Source organism: Eremothecium sinecaudum, chromosome VII (genome assembly GCF_001548555.1).
Source record: "Eremothecium sinecaudum strain ATCC 58844 chromosome VII, complete sequence".
NCBI lineage: Eukaryota > Fungi > Ascomycota > Saccharomycetes > Saccharomycetales > Saccharomycetaceae > Eremothecium > Eremothecium sinecaudum.
Genome location: NC_030898.1, coordinates 729,674 through 746,389, shown reverse-complemented (window position 1 = coordinate 746,389; position 16,716 = coordinate 729,674). Strand labels below are relative to the sequence as shown.

General features: G+C 38.8%; 9 protein-coding genes across 9 annotated transcripts; 7 read left to right on the top strand and 2 right to left on the bottom strand.

Annotated features, from left to right (window-relative positions):
* Positions 1–688: 688 nt before the first annotated feature.
* EHD3 (mitochondrial 37S ribosomal protein mS47) lies at positions 689–2,119 on the top strand (the record flags this gene model as incomplete). Its single annotated transcript, XM_018133870.1, has 1 exon — positions 689–2,119. One exon carries the CDS (start codon positions 689–691, stop codon positions 2,117–2,119), a length of 1,431 nt encoding a protein of 476 aa, XP_017989359.1.
* A 205-nt stretch (positions 2,120–2,324) lies between these two features.
* UBP14 (ubiquitin-specific protease UBP14) lies at positions 2,325–4,661 on the top strand (the record flags this gene model as incomplete). The annotated part of the gene is made up of 1 exon (XM_018133869.1): positions 2,325–4,661. One exon carries the CDS (start codon positions 2,325–2,327, stop codon positions 4,659–4,661), a length of 2,337 nt encoding a protein of 778 aa, XP_017989358.1.
* Positions 4,662–5,316: 655 nt separating this feature from the next.
* Positions 5,317–6,516, top strand: AW171_hschr74395 (nicotinamide/nicotinic acid mononucleotide adenylyltransferase; the record flags this gene model as incomplete). The annotated part of the gene is made up of 1 exon (XM_018133868.1): positions 5,317–6,516. One exon carries the CDS (start codon positions 5,317–5,319, stop codon positions 6,514–6,516), a length of 1,200 nt encoding a protein of 399 aa, XP_017989357.1.
* A 297-nt stretch (positions 6,517–6,813) lies between these two features.
* On the top strand, positions 6,814–7,995 carry MCY1 (putative cysteine synthase; the record flags this gene model as incomplete). The annotated part of the gene is made up of 1 exon (XM_018133867.1): positions 6,814–7,995. The coding sequence occupies one exon, from the start codon at positions 6,814–6,816 to the stop codon at positions 7,993–7,995; it is 1,182 nt and encodes a 393-aa protein (XP_017989356.1).
* Positions 7,996–8,200: 205 nt separating this feature from the next.
* On the top strand, positions 8,201–9,997 carry SNU71 (Snu71p; the record flags this gene model as incomplete). The annotated part of the gene is made up of 1 exon (XM_018133866.1): positions 8,201–9,997. One exon carries the CDS (start codon positions 8,201–8,203, stop codon positions 9,995–9,997), a length of 1,797 nt encoding a protein of 598 aa, XP_017989355.1.
* A 935-nt stretch (positions 9,998–10,932) lies between these two features.
* On the top strand, positions 10,933–13,641 carry MSB2 (Msb2p; the record flags this gene model as incomplete). Its single annotated transcript, XM_018133865.1, has 1 exon — positions 10,933–13,641. The coding sequence occupies one exon, from the start codon at positions 10,933–10,935 to the stop codon at positions 13,639–13,641; it is 2,709 nt and encodes a 902-aa protein (XP_017989354.1).
* A 524-nt stretch (positions 13,642–14,165) lies between these two features.
* On the top strand, positions 14,166–14,756 carry AW171_hschr74391 (uncharacterized protein; the record flags this gene model as incomplete). The annotated part of the gene is made up of 1 exon (XM_018133864.1): positions 14,166–14,756. The coding sequence occupies one exon, from the start codon at positions 14,166–14,168 to the stop codon at positions 14,754–14,756; it is 591 nt and encodes a 196-aa protein (XP_017989353.1).
* Positions 14,743–15,557, bottom strand: REC102 (Rec102p; the record flags this gene model as incomplete). The annotated part of the gene is made up of 2 exons (XM_018133863.1): positions 14,743–15,339; positions 15,399–15,557. The coding sequence occupies 2 exons, from the start codon at positions 15,555–15,557 to the stop codon at positions 14,743–14,745; spliced, it is 756 nt and encodes a 251-aa protein (XP_017989352.1).
* Positions 15,558–15,906: 349 nt separating this feature from the next.
* On the bottom strand, positions 15,907–16,635 carry AW171_hschr74389 (PITH domain-containing protein; the record flags this gene model as incomplete). The annotated part of the gene is made up of 1 exon (XM_018133862.1): positions 15,907–16,635. One exon carries the CDS (start codon positions 16,633–16,635, stop codon positions 15,907–15,909), a length of 729 nt encoding a protein of 242 aa, XP_017989351.1.
* Positions 16,636–16,716: the final 81 nt, after the last annotated feature.

Sequence of the window (16,716 nt, the reverse complement as noted above, 5' to 3'; positions counted from 1 at the left end):
TGTGGTCATGCTTACTACACGTATTTCCTTGTATGATACCAGCTAAAAGTTACACCGGATCAGCAATGTCAGAATAAACTGGCAGTTTTAAACTTTTTAGCAAAAATACGGCTACTATGCAAAACTGATATTTACTTGCGTTACTATAGTGCATTGAAGTCTGCTTATTCCTGTTGAGGCTGACTGACTTCATCATACCAACCATTCTACTTATTAATTTCAACCTTTAACATTAGCCACTTTATCTAAGAAACACGCATTGTTTAATTCCATTCAAATAGCGCGGAATTTTGAGTGTCAATAACTTAAACTTATTCAGCTACTTTGACCAAAATTGTCAGGGTCTTTCGTGCAGCGGGTATAAGTTGTCTTTCCCACTCGTCTTCTCGTCGGCCGCCAATTGCACTTATGTAACGGACGTTTAGGCCTTTACCGTGATGTACGCATGGCGATTTTAAAGCCGGGTAAATATCGTTGATGATGATGTGTATGTAAATCTTTATTACATACCCCACCTGTAGACGCAATAGAAAACTGTTGTAAGGATCGACACTTATCTCCTGTTTACGAAGCTAAGGCAATCAAATTGTCGATAACCGGTATCTATTGTCGGGTTCAGAGTTTACCCTCATTTTAATTAATTGCCTTAATACTGTAAACTTGTTAAACTATATATACAAGAATAAAGATGCTGAGACAATCGATCAAACAAGTAAATCGAAAGAGGCTAATGAGTTCATTGGTGGAATTTAAGGTACTTAATACTGCAAGAAGGGTTACCCTTAACAGGCCTAAAAAGCTCAATGCCCTGAACAATGAAATGTGTGAGGTAATACTACCAACAATGCAAGAATATGCCAAAAGCAAATCGACTAATCTTGTAATTCTGGACTCATCGTGTAGCCCTAGAGCGTTCTGTGCTGGCGGTGATGTGGTTGCCGTTACTCAACATGATCCTTCAATTAAAGATAGGAAGCAACAAAACTTTTTTGAACTGGAATATTCGTTGAACTGGTTGCTTGCATCATACCCAAAACCTGTTGTAACGATAATGGACGGTATCACTATGGGTGGTGGTGTAGGACTAAGCATCCATAATCCGTTCCGTATAGCTACAGAAAATACTCGTTGGGCTATGCCGGAGATGGATATTGGATTATATCCGGATGTCGGCACCACTTTTGCACTACCCCGACTACTAACTGTAGCTAATTCTGACGGTCAATTCGGATACTACTTATGTTTAACAGGTGATATTTTATCTGGAGCAGACGCATATTTGGCTGGTTTAGCTTCTCATTACGTCACCAGTGATAATATCGATAACGTCCGTAATAGATTGTCGGAACTACCACCATCTGATAATCCGGAGGCTATGTTTGATATGACGAACAAGGCATTGCTGGAATTTGAGTCTCCTTTGCCAGAAGGCCACCAGTTTGCTTACTCGGCAGAGAAGTTAGCGGTAATCGAAAGTGTCTTTAACCTTGACTACACTGTGAAGGAGCTGATTGAAAAGTTGCAAGATATTTCCACGTCTTCAACATGGTCGCCAGAAGCTAAGTCTTTTGCCTCTTCTGTTAAGAATAGGTTGAATAAATTATCTATTGTTTCAATGGAAGTCACAAGAGAGCAATTCCGCAGGAACTACTTCAATGACATCCAATCAGCATTAAAACAGGACTTGGTTACTTCTAGCAACATGGCTAAACCAGGTATGAGTGAATTTCCCGATGCTGTCAGACATAAGCTAATTCAAAGAAATAAAACTCCATTCAATTGGAAACAACATGATATTTCTACTTCTAAGATTTCTTCATTGTTATCATCAGACCCTACTTCACAATTATCCCTTCGAGAAATTGACGGCTTCACCTTTAAAAAATACCCTCACCACGCAAAGTACAGTCTTCCTCCTGCATCCAGGGTTGAAAGTTACATTACTGGCTCTGATGAATCAGGTAGATCATTTGCTGTGACCAAACAAGAAGCCATCAAGTACTTTTCGGAATATGACGAACTCTCAAAAGGTAAGGTTGGAGTAAAGAATCTTGTCTCCTTTATTATTGATATGAAGTGCAATGTCGATGCTGCTGGTTATCTAACATGGAAACCTTGAATTCATCTGACCATTAGATGTATATAGTGTTTTATACCAAATTATGTTGTTCTTCGCCGTCACTTGGTGTTTGTACCTTAGTTCAATTGCCGCCGTATAAAAATAGAAGAATTCTGCCATTTCAAATACTGGAAATGATGGAACTGTTTTAAGTGGCAAGCCAACATTTGAGCCTGGGTAGCTGATAAATTCAACAGTATATCTAATGCACAGCACAGAGCTTCTTCAATTTGTAAAAGATGTTGACATCCCAAGCACCATTTACAAGGATGACTGTGGCTACTGCTTTAAAACCATGGTGAACCATTCCTCTAGAGATGATCACGAAGCTGCCCCTGAAAACCAATTGAATATCTGCTTATTATGTTTCCAAGGTTTCTGTAGGGACCATGTCAATTTCCACCAGAGAGTTGTTCAAAACTCTTTGCAAACTGTGCATGATGTGTATTTAAATGCATACAAACTAGAGAAGTCTCAGACGTCAGAGCAATCTCAGGAGAAGAAGTTGAAATTGGAAGTCCAGGACCTTTCGGATGACGAACTTTACGAGTATCATTGGTCGCTATTGAATTACCATGATGGAACTCTAGAGACGGTTATGATGAGTAGTGAGAAAGACAAACATGATCAGTCTGTGGTAAATAAATTGGAGCAAATAATCAGGGCGAAATCAGCTGGTTATCAAGAGATGAAAACTACCTGGCAATTAGATATCCTTCCTTGTAGTCATACCAATGATTTTGTTATTCCAGATATAGAGAAGGAAGTTGAGAAAACTTGTAATAAATGTGATCTAGACAACAACTTGTGGCTATGTCTTCACTGTGGACATATAGGTTGTGGTAGAGAACAGGTTGGTATACAAGGAAGCTCACATGCATTGGCACACTACGAGGAAACGTCGAATAGCCACCCTTTGGCAATAAAGTTGGGTTCCTTATCCCGTGATTCGAGTGATGTATACTGTTACGCTTGTGATGACGACGTTAGGTTTGGCGACAAAAATCAGCTTGCACTGATTTTGGCAAGCTATGGGATTACCTTAGATGACCAGGTTGCCAAGGAGAGAACGTTATTGGAATTGCAAGTTGAGCAGAATATGAGCTGGGATTTTAAAATGGAGGATGCAAATGGTCAAAGCTTCCGAAGCCTAGAGGCATCTAAGAGCTATGGATGCGGTCTAATAAACCTAGGCAACTCCTGTTATATGAATTCCGTGCTTCAAATCTTACTCAATGGCGGTGTTCGTGACTGGGATCTAGAAGTGTTGGGTGAAACTCCGTTAGACGTAGTGTATCCGTCTAAAAACTTGAAGTGTCAATTAATTAAACTGAGAGAAGCATTCAAGTCTAGTCCAGAAAAATATAAGCACGGTGTGAAGCCCACTAGTGTAAAGCAGTGCATTGGGAGTGGTAATGAGGAGTTCGGCTCTGCGAGACAGCAGGATGCGATGGAATTTCTCACCTACTTCATTGATAAGTTGGATAAAAATGTTTTCAACGAGGGTACAGAAAATCCGAACGATAAGGTCAGATTCATCATGGATGATAGAGTTCAGTGCACAGAATGTAACCGTGTTAAATACCGTGAAAATGTAGCAGAAGCATTACAGCTTCCGCTTCTACAGAATGAGGAGCCGCAAGACCTCATTGAGCGGATAGATGCCTACATGTCTGGTGAGCCAGTTAATATGAAGTGCTCTTATTGTAAGAAGGAAACGGTGGTGATTAAAAGCTCTAAGTTCAAATCGGCACCTTCTACCTTGGTTATAAATCCTATAAGAATGAGGTTGCAAAATTGGACGCCCATAAAGACTAATAATAAACTATTGGTTCCTGGTGTCGAAGATGATAATATCTTAGATATATCTGCATATAAGTCTAGCGGCATACAGTCTGATGAGATAGAATTTCCGGACGATGACGATAACGATGAATATAGCGGTTTTCATCCAGTTGAAGAGTATATTTCTTCCATTGTTGATATGGGATTTACCAGGAACGCAGCAGTCCGTTCTCTATACTACACCGGCAACAGTAATGCAGAAACTGCCCTAAACTGGATTTTTGAACATATTGAGGACCCAGAATTGAACTCAGAATTTGTTATTCCGGGTTCAAATTCAAAAGGACGCGTAGACCCAGACGCTCTCAGCAATATGATTGCTATGGGTCTAGCCGAAAAGTTATCCCGTAAAGCATTGTTGTTAAATAACAATGATTTGACTCGAAGTGTTGAATGGGTTTTTAATAACTTGGACGACGACGGCGAATTAGAAGAAGAAGTGAACGGTCCATCGACCGCTACACCTCCTCGTTACGGATCCTATGAAGAGTTTCCTATTTATCAGCTCTCTGCTGTGATTTGTCATAAAGGTAACTCTATCCATAGTGGTCATTATGTTGCATTTATCAAGAAACCGATAAAAAATAAGCTCTGCTGGGTCTTATACAATGATGAAAAGATCGTTGAAGCCAACTCTGAAGAGAATTTGCAAGAGATTGAGAAAAACGGTTATATATACATTTTCAACAGCACATAAAGCATCTAGTTTTCAAGGTAAGAATGAGCCCCTTTTACGTCATTACTAAGTAAGTATATGTAGCAATTACTAAAAATTGAGCAAGTTTACACAGATTTTCTCTAATGTAAATCTACCTATACCATCTTAGAATATATAAATAAAAAATACCCATTATCATCACTTAGAGGGCATTTTTTTGGTTCATGCTCAGCACTAGCATCAGTATCAGGAATTGCGTGACTATTGAGTCATCGTTCAATTCCGTCTTTTAAAGAATATATATATATATTACTGTTTTGCTAATAATCAGTTTATAATCTTTATAAAAACGGCTACTTTACTCGTATTCCCTGGAGTATGCGTGTGATTATTTTATGTCTATGTCATTTTCTCCAATTACAAGGCTATGTAAGTATAGCGTGAAAAAAAAACTCGAAGCATTAGCAAATCAAATAGCAGCAACATCGAAGACTTTATGCAACGTAAAAGAGTGCTGATTCCCCTGGAAGCTCTATCACACATTGAGTATTAGTACTGATTCCCCTGGAAGTTCTGTCATACATTGAAATATAACTGCTACTAGATAAGATTTGTAGTGAAGGGCCACAAGCACTTCTATGACCGAAGCTTCTGTGACTTATCAACCATAAAATACGACGTGTGGACAAATAAAATGGATCCTACTAAAGCGCCTAACTTTAAGCCGACAAACAGTGCTGAGGAACCCTACCCGCCTCTAACGCCAAGCTCTGAAATTCCTGACCATGATCCAATTGTGCCATTCGTTGTTGCGGATTATAACACGTCTATTGATGCGCCAATCCACCCAAGCAGTTACAAAAAATTTGTAAGACGCAATAGTATTCTAAGCCCTCCTGTTTCGGATGTTCACGGCTTTACTAGAATTCCATTGAAAAATGGAGAGATGGAACCTATTTCTAATGATGTGTCTTCTGATTCTGACGTTGTGGAGACAGAAAACTTGCAGAATTCATCAGAGGTTGAAACAGGTAGTTCAACGAACTCATTTATAAACAAATTTCCTATTGCAGATTTAGAAGAAGTCCCACATGGTGTGATTCGGCAGGCGCGCCATTTTTCTGATTATGAATTTCCGACCCATCGACTGCAGCAAAGGTTGCGCAACCCAAATAAGTTGCCTTTGGTGATTGTTGCATGCGGTTCTTTTTCACCTATTACATATTTGCATCTTAGGATGTTTGAGATGGCTTTAGATGCTATCGGGGAGCATACGAGATATGAAGTTATTGGCGGGTACTATTCACCGGTGAGTGATAATTACAAAAAGCCTGGTTTAGCTCCAGCTTCACATCGTGTAAGAATGTGCGAATTAGCATGTGAAAGAACGTCTTCTTGGCTAATGGTTGATGCCTGGGAGTCTTTGCAACCTAACTATACTAGGACTGCCAAAGTTTTAGACCACTTCAATGAGGAAATTAATGTGAAACGTGGTGGTGTTAAGAAAGCTGATGGTACCCAAATTGGAGTCAAATGTATGCTTTTGGCAGGCGGGGATTTGATAGAATCAATGGGTGAGCCCAATGTCTGGGCTGATGCAGACTTGCATCATATCTTAGTTCAATACGGGTGTTTAATTGTGGAACGTACCGGTTCAGATGTTCGTTCTTTTCTCCTATCACATGACATTCTCTATCAACATAGAAGGAATATCTTGGTCATTAAGCAACTGATTTACAATGATATTTCTTCCACCAAGGTTAGATTGTTTATTAGACGAGGGATGTCTGTGCAGTATTTGCTGCCAAATTCTGTAATAAGGTATATTCAGGAGCACGGATTGTACTTGAATGAATCCGAGCCGGTTAGCCAGGTAATTGGGAATAAAGATTAAGTATCATTCATTCATGGACCTCATTTTCCAGTGGTAGCGTGTAACTAATCAAATATAACGGTATGTTAAAGTGCTTAGTGTTTAGTAAGCAAAACATCACGCCCATTAATATTATATAGTTTATTAAGTACTTTAAACTAACTCGTTACCATGATATTCCTACTTTAAAATGTGCTGGTTTAATTTCAATATCCAATTATATATAGCAGTTGAAAAATATTCAATTTCGTGCTACTGATGGTAAAACACGCTTAAAAAATAATTAGCGTTACTCATAATTAAATCATTGGGTAAACCATGTCTAGCTCTCAGCAAAATTTCTGCATTTGTTGGAAGGATGTGGTAACAGCGGTTTCTGTCGTGGTATCTACTGCCTCGTTATATTATGCATACAAAATGTCTACTAGACTATCTGATCTCCCGCCCCCAAAAGATAGAGTAGATCAGCTTATTGGTAACACACCTATGGTACTTATTCCTTCGCTATCAAAGTTCACTCGCTGTAAAATATACGCTAAGTTAGAACTTTGTAACCCTGCAGGCAGTGCGAAAGATCGTGTCGCTTTAAACATTTTAAAAGTAGCAGAGACTCAAGGTTTGCTGACTAGAGGGCATAGAGATGTAGTATTTGAGGGTACAAGTGGGTCTACTGGTATATCTATTGCAACAATTTGCAATGCTTTAGGATATCAGTCGCATATATCTCTTCCAGATGATACGTCACCAGAAAAATTGGCCCTATTAGAGAGTTTAGGTGCACATATCAAGAAGGTAAAGCCCGCTAGTATTGTAGATCCAAATCAATATGTCAATGCCGCAAAAATGGCATGTAAACTGCTGAATGAACAGGGTCACGGTAGTAAAGGTATTTTTGCTGACCAATTTGAAAATGAAGCCAATTGGATCGCTCATTATCAATCCACTGGACCTGAGATATATAGACAGTTGAATGGTCGTATCGATGGATTTGTAGCGGGTTGTGGAACTGGCGGTACGATCGGCGGAGTTAGTCGCTATTTAAAGGAGAGACTCGGGGAAAGAGTGCGCACAGTTCTTGCGGATCCTCAAGGATCAGGTTTCTTCAATAAAATAAAATTTGGAGTTATGTACGATAAAGTTGAAAAGGAAGGTAATAGACGGCGGCATCAAGTTGATACTATTGTTGAGGGTATTGGTTTAAATAGAATCACAAAGAATTTCCAACGGGGCGAGCATTATATTGATGATAGTGTGCGCGTAAATGATAGTCAAGCTATTAAAATGGCTAAATACCTCTCTGTGAATGACGGACTATTCCTTGGTAGTAGTAGCGCTATTAATGCGGTTGCAGCAGTAAAGCTGGCTCAAGAATTGAAACCAGGGAGTGTAATAGTAATAATTGCCTGTGACAGTGGATCAAGGCATCTAAGTAAATTTTGGAAACAAGCTATGGCGGTGAGCAATGATATACAATTATGTGATATTTTATCTGACAATTAGTTCATTCATGATTCTAGAAATATTTCGTACGGTTTATGCTACCTCTATAAATCAAAATATATATCTGCTTTTAAATTAAGTATACTATATTAGAATGAAAATACTATATTTGATTTTGAAAAAGTTAATGCAACCTATAAATGCAAAGAAGCCTTACTTCAAACCGGAACTCAAATACAGCTAAAGAGTAACATATGATTCACCAATGGCTGATATAGTATTTGTATCGACATCATTATACCTGGGAAATAAACCTAATTGGAAATCAACCACATCTAGGCCAGGATACACTCCAATTTTGAAGAAAGATCTCTATAAGTTCGAACAGTCATTACTGACAGTTACCCATGGCTCTGCACACCATACTGTGAAACATAATATCTCCGAGAATACCAGCAATTCAAATGATGTTAATGAAACTCAAAAGAGTATCAAAGACGAGAAATTTCAAGATTTACGGTTGTTCTTGCCTATATCTTTGTCTCAACAACTTCATACAGTAGCGATACATAATCTGCCTGATAATCCTCTCAAAACTTCAAGTTTTATTAGCTGGCTGGAACGGTTTACCATCTCTAAGTTCCCCAATCCGTTCGGGCAAGAAGTCCGTTCAACAGGTCATGATGTAATAGAAAGTTGGTCTCATGTACGAGCTTCAACTCTCGAGAATACCCAAAATCTGTTTCTACGTCTCGTTCAAGCACCGAAATATCCGCAGATTGTGATGTATTGGATTGAGTTATTTGCAGCAGGGTCAGATTCAAACATATCGATTCATGTTGATCAAAATACGGAACAATATGCCAGGGACTCGGCGGTGAATTACAAGAGTGAAGTAACGAAGGAAGATATAGAGGCTCTAGATACTGCGGTAAACAGCTTGAGGATGCAGCCTTCAGAAAATACATCGGACTTGGGTGCGATGATAGCTTACGACGTTGACATGAGTACATTGAGTGATCTGCCGAGAGACTCTGAGAAACAACTCGTTAAAGACATAGTAGAATTTAGGACCCGTGTGCTTACTATGGAAAAGGAAAAGCGTAATAAGGAATCACTAGAAGAAGGTAAGCGTAGCCGTGCCCAGTTGAAGCGCGTATTAGAACAAATTCGTAAAATCAAGGGATCTGAGGCAGCAGGTAATATAGAAGACGATGAGGAATACGATGATGATGAAGATGAGGAAGATGAGATTCAACAGGATGACCTGGAATTGGAAAAGCGGAAGCAGGATAAAGTAAAAGAAATTGCTTTACAAGAATTCGAATCTGTATTGGCTCATCTGAATACAGTTCTGATACCTCAATTACGAAAGAAGGAACAAGAGCTTAGAATGCTCGAAGAATATGAAGCAAAACTACTGCGTGAAAGACCTCTATACTTAAAAGAGTTGCTGCATTTGGCCAATAGTGAATATTACGATCATGATAGAGCATTCAAGGAAAAAGAAGAGCAATTGGACGAGGAGAATAGAAAGGCCAATTATTCAAGTAATTTACCTTCTTCTTCTGCTGAAAAACAACATATAGCTACCTACTTACGTTCCGAGGAGCATTCCACAACCAAACTGGACGCAGAAGTACCCTCAGATAGGAATAAAGAACCGACAGCAAGGGAACGTAAGATCAAACTTGCACTCAAAAAGGTCTTCGATTCCCGCGCTCAAGAAGCAGACAGCGATACTGAAAACGAAAATTCGGTTAGTCCACCCGCTCTTCGTGCACACCTAGACACCTCGGAAGCATCATCTACAAATGTGGACCTTCTTCCATATGAAGGCAAAGAACTTGACGCTAAGTTGTCCTATCTCCGCCAATCTCGTCTCGTTGATGAGCTCGTTAAAGAATATTTAGGAGTTTACGAAGCTGAGCTTGTAGATTACATTGTTGATAACATAAAAGAACATCACAGTCGTTCTAGCCTCTTACAAGAGCTTCAGGAAACATTTGACGAAGATAGCAATCGGATCGTTGATATTATATGGAAAGCGCTGCTGAACTAAGCTAATAAGAAGTTTTCCACGCAGAACTATAGCTGTCTTCTGTAGAGTCAGAGTATTATAGTTTTGGTTCCTCCTGAAATTTACATAGGATTCAAATAGTTAAATCATATTTTAAATCACGATATGTATTGGTCATACTGATGATTTCGTTATCCGTTCCTACGTCTCCGCGTAAAAAACGTTCCTTTTTTGTTGTACTGGTATTTCTCTTAATCTTTTTGAGTGCTACTTGCAATTTCCTAGAAGGGAATATCTTCCATCGCGTTGTCAGAACCACAGCTGCTCCAAGGAACAGTTATAACCTCTATAGGATCAGGTTAGCATAGTTTTAGCGAATTATAGTATTTCGTGTTGTATGTAGCAACGGAATCCTCTCCAAGCATTATTCGAAAAAAAAAACCTTGTGATTATATCTAAAAATCTTAACGTTTTCAGTTAAAACATAACATATATAGATCTCACCTTAAATCGATTCTCTGAAAACGATATCAAAGGGAACTCCTTTGTGAAAGGCTTTTACAAATTTCCGTTTACTCCGGTCTTCGATTTTTGCTTGTGACTTTCTACTTGTTTTAACAACTTTTTCGCATATTTTTATTTCGGTTATCCTGCCTGTTTATTAAAGATTCGAATTACCTGGAAGGTTGTAAACTAACCCCCAGAATTTAGAACAAACTAAGTTAGTTCGTATTTAGTACTGAGGTCATAGAATAATAAGTGAAGTAACAGACGCTAGTATTGACAAGTATTGAACCATAACCTTCTCGACCTTATTCCAACTATTTTTCATTCTTTTAACCCTAAGAAGGCCATCATTTTCGCTCACGTTTAGTTACTGTGATAAACTAGCTCTCATTTGATTATTAAATCTGTTATACACTTTGTTAATCGATTTTAATTGAAGTTGCAAAAACACTCTGCTCTGTTGACTAGATATGAGGGTGTCTATCCTTGCTGTTGCCCCATGTGTTGGTTTGTTTGCCCACGCTAATGGACTAAGGGTATTTGACCTATATGCAAGAGAAGAAAATAATATCAATAGTGTTAGCAGAATTGCTGGAAACGCTACAATAAACACTCCACCTACTGCTCTGGATACTCCTGAACCTAATACTTTTTATTGGAGTAAAAAAATATCCAGTAACGATCCCCAGGGTGGAGGATATGAAACTTGGAGCGGTTTTACGATTCCATCGGTTATACCTCAGTTGGAAGATGATAAGAAAACCTCGCAACGATCTGGTTCCAGAACAACATTGTCTCCCTCAAATTCATATTCAAGTTTAAGTTCGAGAAAAAGTTCTTCATCGTCTACTCCAGATGAGGTGCAACCAACACCTCCAACTATAAACAATAGTTCAGAAACTCCTAGACGGACCCCTGATGCATCATCACCTCCAAATACCTCTGGTACCCCAAAAAGTACACCGCCATCTCATAGTCCAAGTCCAAGCCCTGAAATTCCTACAGGTTCAAAAAATACTACAGATGCGAGCTCTATACCTACTCCCCAAATTAACCAGTCTCCCAACTCAGAAACTAACTTGACGCCAATAATTAAACCTTCGGTGAATGGTACGAATATTACACCATCATCTCCACCGAAGCTTACATCAACAACTAGTTCATCGGGATTGAACGATAGACCTACTCCTAACTCTAGTAATTCTGAACCGTTGTCTACAACACCGTCATCAACTCCTCCGGACGTTTCACCTACTAAACCAAAGGATACAGATCTACCTACTGCTCCTAATGAGGGACCATCCACTCCTCCTGGTTTAAGTCCATCTAGTTTACCTACGACAAATTCAACTGGTAACCATGGGCCATCTCCGCATGTTTCGCCAACGAGATCTCATGATATATCTACAAATGAGCCTGAAGCTCCTGAGAAACCTTCCATAGTACCTCTTCCGCCTTTTTCAGACTATTCGGCTTCTGATCTGCCTTTTGTTCCGATACCGACTATTAATTCAACTTACCCCACAGTCCAAAGCACTAGCACTTCACATCCAGTTATTCCTATAACTCCGGATAGCAGCGCACCACCAGTTAACACCTCACCACCAGTTAACAGCTCACCGCCAGCTGACAATCCACCAGCCAACAGCTCACCACCAGCTGTCAACCCAACACCCTCTAACAGCCCTCCACCACCTAAAAATCCACCTTATGTTTCTCCTACTCCCACCTATTTTAGTGGAAATTCTAGCCTAACCCCTTCTCATTCGGTTCCATTTAACAACAATACAATACACTCACCTCCAAACGTGGATCCGTTTACTATTTTCACTCCTTCTATGAACCCCCATCCTCATGCTACCGACCAAAGGCATTCGCATCTAACAGCTACTCCGTCTGCGCAATATGTGACACCTACTATTGTTATTGACACTCATAGCACACATTCAAATACTACTTTGGGATATCCAGGTACGAGCAGACAACCTTTGCCCACAACACCAAGTGAACCTCCAGTGTTCAAAGGTAGTGTAAGTCCGAGTGCATCTCCTACGCGTTTACCAAGCCCAACTCCTGCTGCAATTAATACTGTGGTTGAAGTTAGTCCTTGGCTTCCAACGCGTATTTTTACAGCAACTCCAGTAGCTGTAACTCCAGAGGTAGATCCCACGGGAGATGAATCACATAAGCCTTCCCCAAGTTCTTCGACTCCAACGTCATCTCCCACACATACTCAGGTTTTGCCTGATGTCATTTCACCGCCTACTGAGCCTGTTTTGGAAGGCGACTTTACCTTGATAACCATTGGCTTTAAAGAACCTTTGAATTATCCGTTCGTTGTAAACGAACCCATTGCGAGTGCTCAAATCTTTAATTTTCTGCCTGCAGTTTTGAGTTTCCCTTTTAATGGCGAAGTTTCTACTGCACCTGTTGTTCAGCTTGCACCATTAAAGTCAAAGAGACACTACCTTGTGACTGTAGCGGAGGTGTATTTCCCAACAGATAAGGTTAATGAACTTCAGAAACTCATTGCTGACTGCGACAGTGTGCTTTATAAAAGTTACGATGACACTGGTCGATCATTCGCGTCGTTGATCGACCCATTAATACCTCTAACAGGTATAATTTCCCAATTGAATGTTAACACACCAAGGTATACAGGTATTTCAGGAGACTCTCACGATTCTCAAGTGCATGATGGTGCTATGGAAGCTCGTGGAAAAACTACGGGTAATGGCCAACGATTATCAGAACCTGCGATTACTGGAATTGTTATAGCTGCTGTTGGTGCAGTAATAGCATATATCGCATTTATTGTCGTTGCTTCCCGTTATGTTTTAAAGAAGAAAAGGGAAGGATGTTTGTTGGACGATCATTCTGACCTGTCAAGTAACTCAGGAAATTACTTAGGCCAAGCTGCACCATCCGCGCCATCCGCGCCATCCGCACTATCCTCAACACCTGGTTTATTTGGTGTATATGAAGAAAAATATGCAACTTCGCCGTCGAATGGTAATAGGCATGGTGGTAGGGCGAGTATGACTCCAAGTATGAAAGTCTCCAACTGGCTGAACTATGAAGATAACCATAAACCTGCTTTACAAAATCTGGCTAATGGAAAGACGAAGATGATTAGTGCGCCAATCGCTTCCGAAAACTCTCTAGGGTGGGATTCTTAGGTCAATTGATTAAGTTTTTTTCCAGCCTTAACATACCATTTGAAAGAATGGTATATTACTTTGATGGTGAGATCCCTTGTAATTTTTCTTGTGAACTTTTTATGCGCTATGTTGTAAACTGTTTCTCTGATGGATCGATTTGTCTTATATGACAGTTAGCGCTTTTATGTATATGCCGCTTAATTTTAAATCATAGTCACAGGTATATTTAACGTTGTCAGTATATCTAATATTTCTTATTATACCCTAATATTTTGTTTCTGTTCGCGTCAGTGTTACGTAGACTAGAGTTTACACACAGTACATCTGACTAGATGTATTTGACGTGCATCAGAGTAGGTACATAGATAATTTGGGAATTATTTTCCAACTCATTTTACAAGGGCCATAAATTGAAATACGTATATGCTAATATCCTATGCCGGCATCTTTTAATACTAATTACATGATGATTTATAAAAATAACATCACAAAAAACAACAGTATTGTAGCGCATGCAGTCTTAACACTATTGAAATGGGACAATGTCAAGGCTAAGAAGGTTTAATGATAGCGTTTTAAAGTTTAGTCAGAATGGTAACGATGATCGGAGAGGGAGTCATTATTTTGATGAGGTAGACTTTTTACCTCTAGATACAGATGAACAAGAGCAATTGATACAAAAAATAGAACTTAGTAATTCTACAAAAAACGACAAGTATTTACGAAGATTAGGGTTCCTTTACCTATTATGTGGGGGAGGAATGCTTGCTTTAGCCACAGCTATGAAAATGCACCAGTCTTTCTCCAAGTATCGATTGTTACTACTAGTATCGGTGCAATCCATTGGCTGCTCGTTTGTCTATTTACGTTATTCAGCAGTTTGGCATATCCTTCAACGTTTCAGAATACCATTCAACATTGACTCTCGTGCAATAAACATAATAAACATGTCAATATTATTGACGATAACATGGGTGGTTTCAGGTAAAAATAATAATTACAGTGCTTTGGTATTACTTCATATACCTCATTTGTTATTCATTATTGCCATCCTTGTTACAAGGTGGGTAGCTACTATAGATACTGATATTAAGATGCTAAGGTCATCAAAATACAAATTTAAGAACGCATGAACGGTTTATGCGAGTTCAATTCAGAACCAGAGCGTTTTCCCTTCGTCTTATTTTGGCGGTTATCCAGTACCTGGAATATTAAAGTGCTTGTACTATCCCTAGAGATTATTTCAGATATGTTAGATATAAGTGAACAGTCACCACCTAGGCTACAAGCCACTGAACCCATTGATCTTTCATGTTGGGCGAATTTATTTCTGCAGTTCTTGGAAAAAACAAGTGGGAATTGAAATTCTAGTTGTGAGACAAGAAGCGATGATACGTATTCATTCAAATGATTTTGAACAGTTTTTGGATCGATATCATCAGTGCTATGAAATGCCGCTTGTATTTTTACATGAGGTAAGAAGAGAATATGATAATCCCTTGATAGCTGTAACGACTTAGGCTTGTAGAACAACTTATTAACTTTCATCTCATTAAAATGATTACACTTTAGTGATAATATTAAGGACGATCCCTTAATTCTGCTCTCCATCATATAGTTCAAATCTTTATGCCAAAATTCGATGTTTGGTAATATTACTTTCTCTAGACAATTTATAGATCGTCTCTCTGAGCCGAAAACGAAGTTTATGAGAATCTGGTTGAATTATTCGTTAGCTTATGATGGTACTTAGACTTAATTGTTAATTATCATACTTGCAAAGGGGCGTTGTTGGGCGGCAAAATGAAAACTGCTTCCTTTAGATCAAAGCAATGTTGTTTGGAATCTGTTAACTCAACACTACAATCCCAACTAGACACTATAGATTCTTTGTAATTAGAAAAGTATAGTGTTTCGAATTTAATATTCACCATTTTATCATTTGCAATTTCTTTACCTTAGTCGTGATGTACATAAATTGTTGTAACTTATATAAAGGCCAAATTTTGAAGGTTATCGTTTTAAATCGGGACGACAAAATAGTCAGTGGCATGTAGCTTGAAATATAAATGTGAAAATTAACTGATGGTAAATATAAATTTTCGCGTTTCATATGGCAATATAACTGATGTATTACTATTGATATACTCTATGTGCAGCACATTTCCCATCTCCGAATATCAGCGATTCTATTATAAGAATTTTTATGTTAAATTCAATTTACTACATTTCAGATACATTATGTTGTCCTTCGCTGGAAATGTCCTACTTTTCACAATGGCATTACATTCCGAAATGGAATATCTTAGTCTCAGATTCCACTTTTGCATGGTCATTTGGGTTCGCTGCGGCTTCATATACAGCCATTAGTGGAACTGTATTATTTGGTATTAGACCAGTACTTTCTCCCCTCAATTCTAGGTAACAAAGTTGTGTCAAGTCATCCTCATCTCCAGATACATTGTCTGAGACAAATATTGCAATAGACTGGCAATTCTGAAATACATGCCTAGGTAAAAAATGTTCAACAAAAGTGGAATCATCCTTTACTTCTAATTCGGCATTATCTGGAGAAGAAGTTAGGTGAACCCCAAGTCCTTCAGGATACTCAAATTCACTGTCTGGCTTCAAATCATTTATCGTATCAAAATCCAAGTTCTTATTGAGATTCTTGTAGATTTTTATATGCTTAGGACAGCTGTATCCCAAATCGCCTCCATTACCGGCCCTAAATATTATCGAAAACAGTTTACATGAAGATGTGAATGGAATGAGAAGCAACATTTGGCAATCTGCATCGGATTCAATATATTTGGAAACATTATACTTTTCTGCATGGCTCTTAATAAACCCAGAATTTAAGCTGGATGCTGTTCCCTTGCTCACTACATTCAAGCAGCGTACCTGTGAAACATCAATTGATTTGTATAAAGACTGTTTTGCGTTGGTTGGCAACGGTGCAGTATGGGAATGATTGTGGTGTTCCTGTTCGCAGTCGTGATTATGTGACATGTTATTTCATTCAAAGCAGAGCAAATACTTTTTGAAACCAGTAAAACGTGCAAACCACATAGTAGTTAATCGGTAATCTAA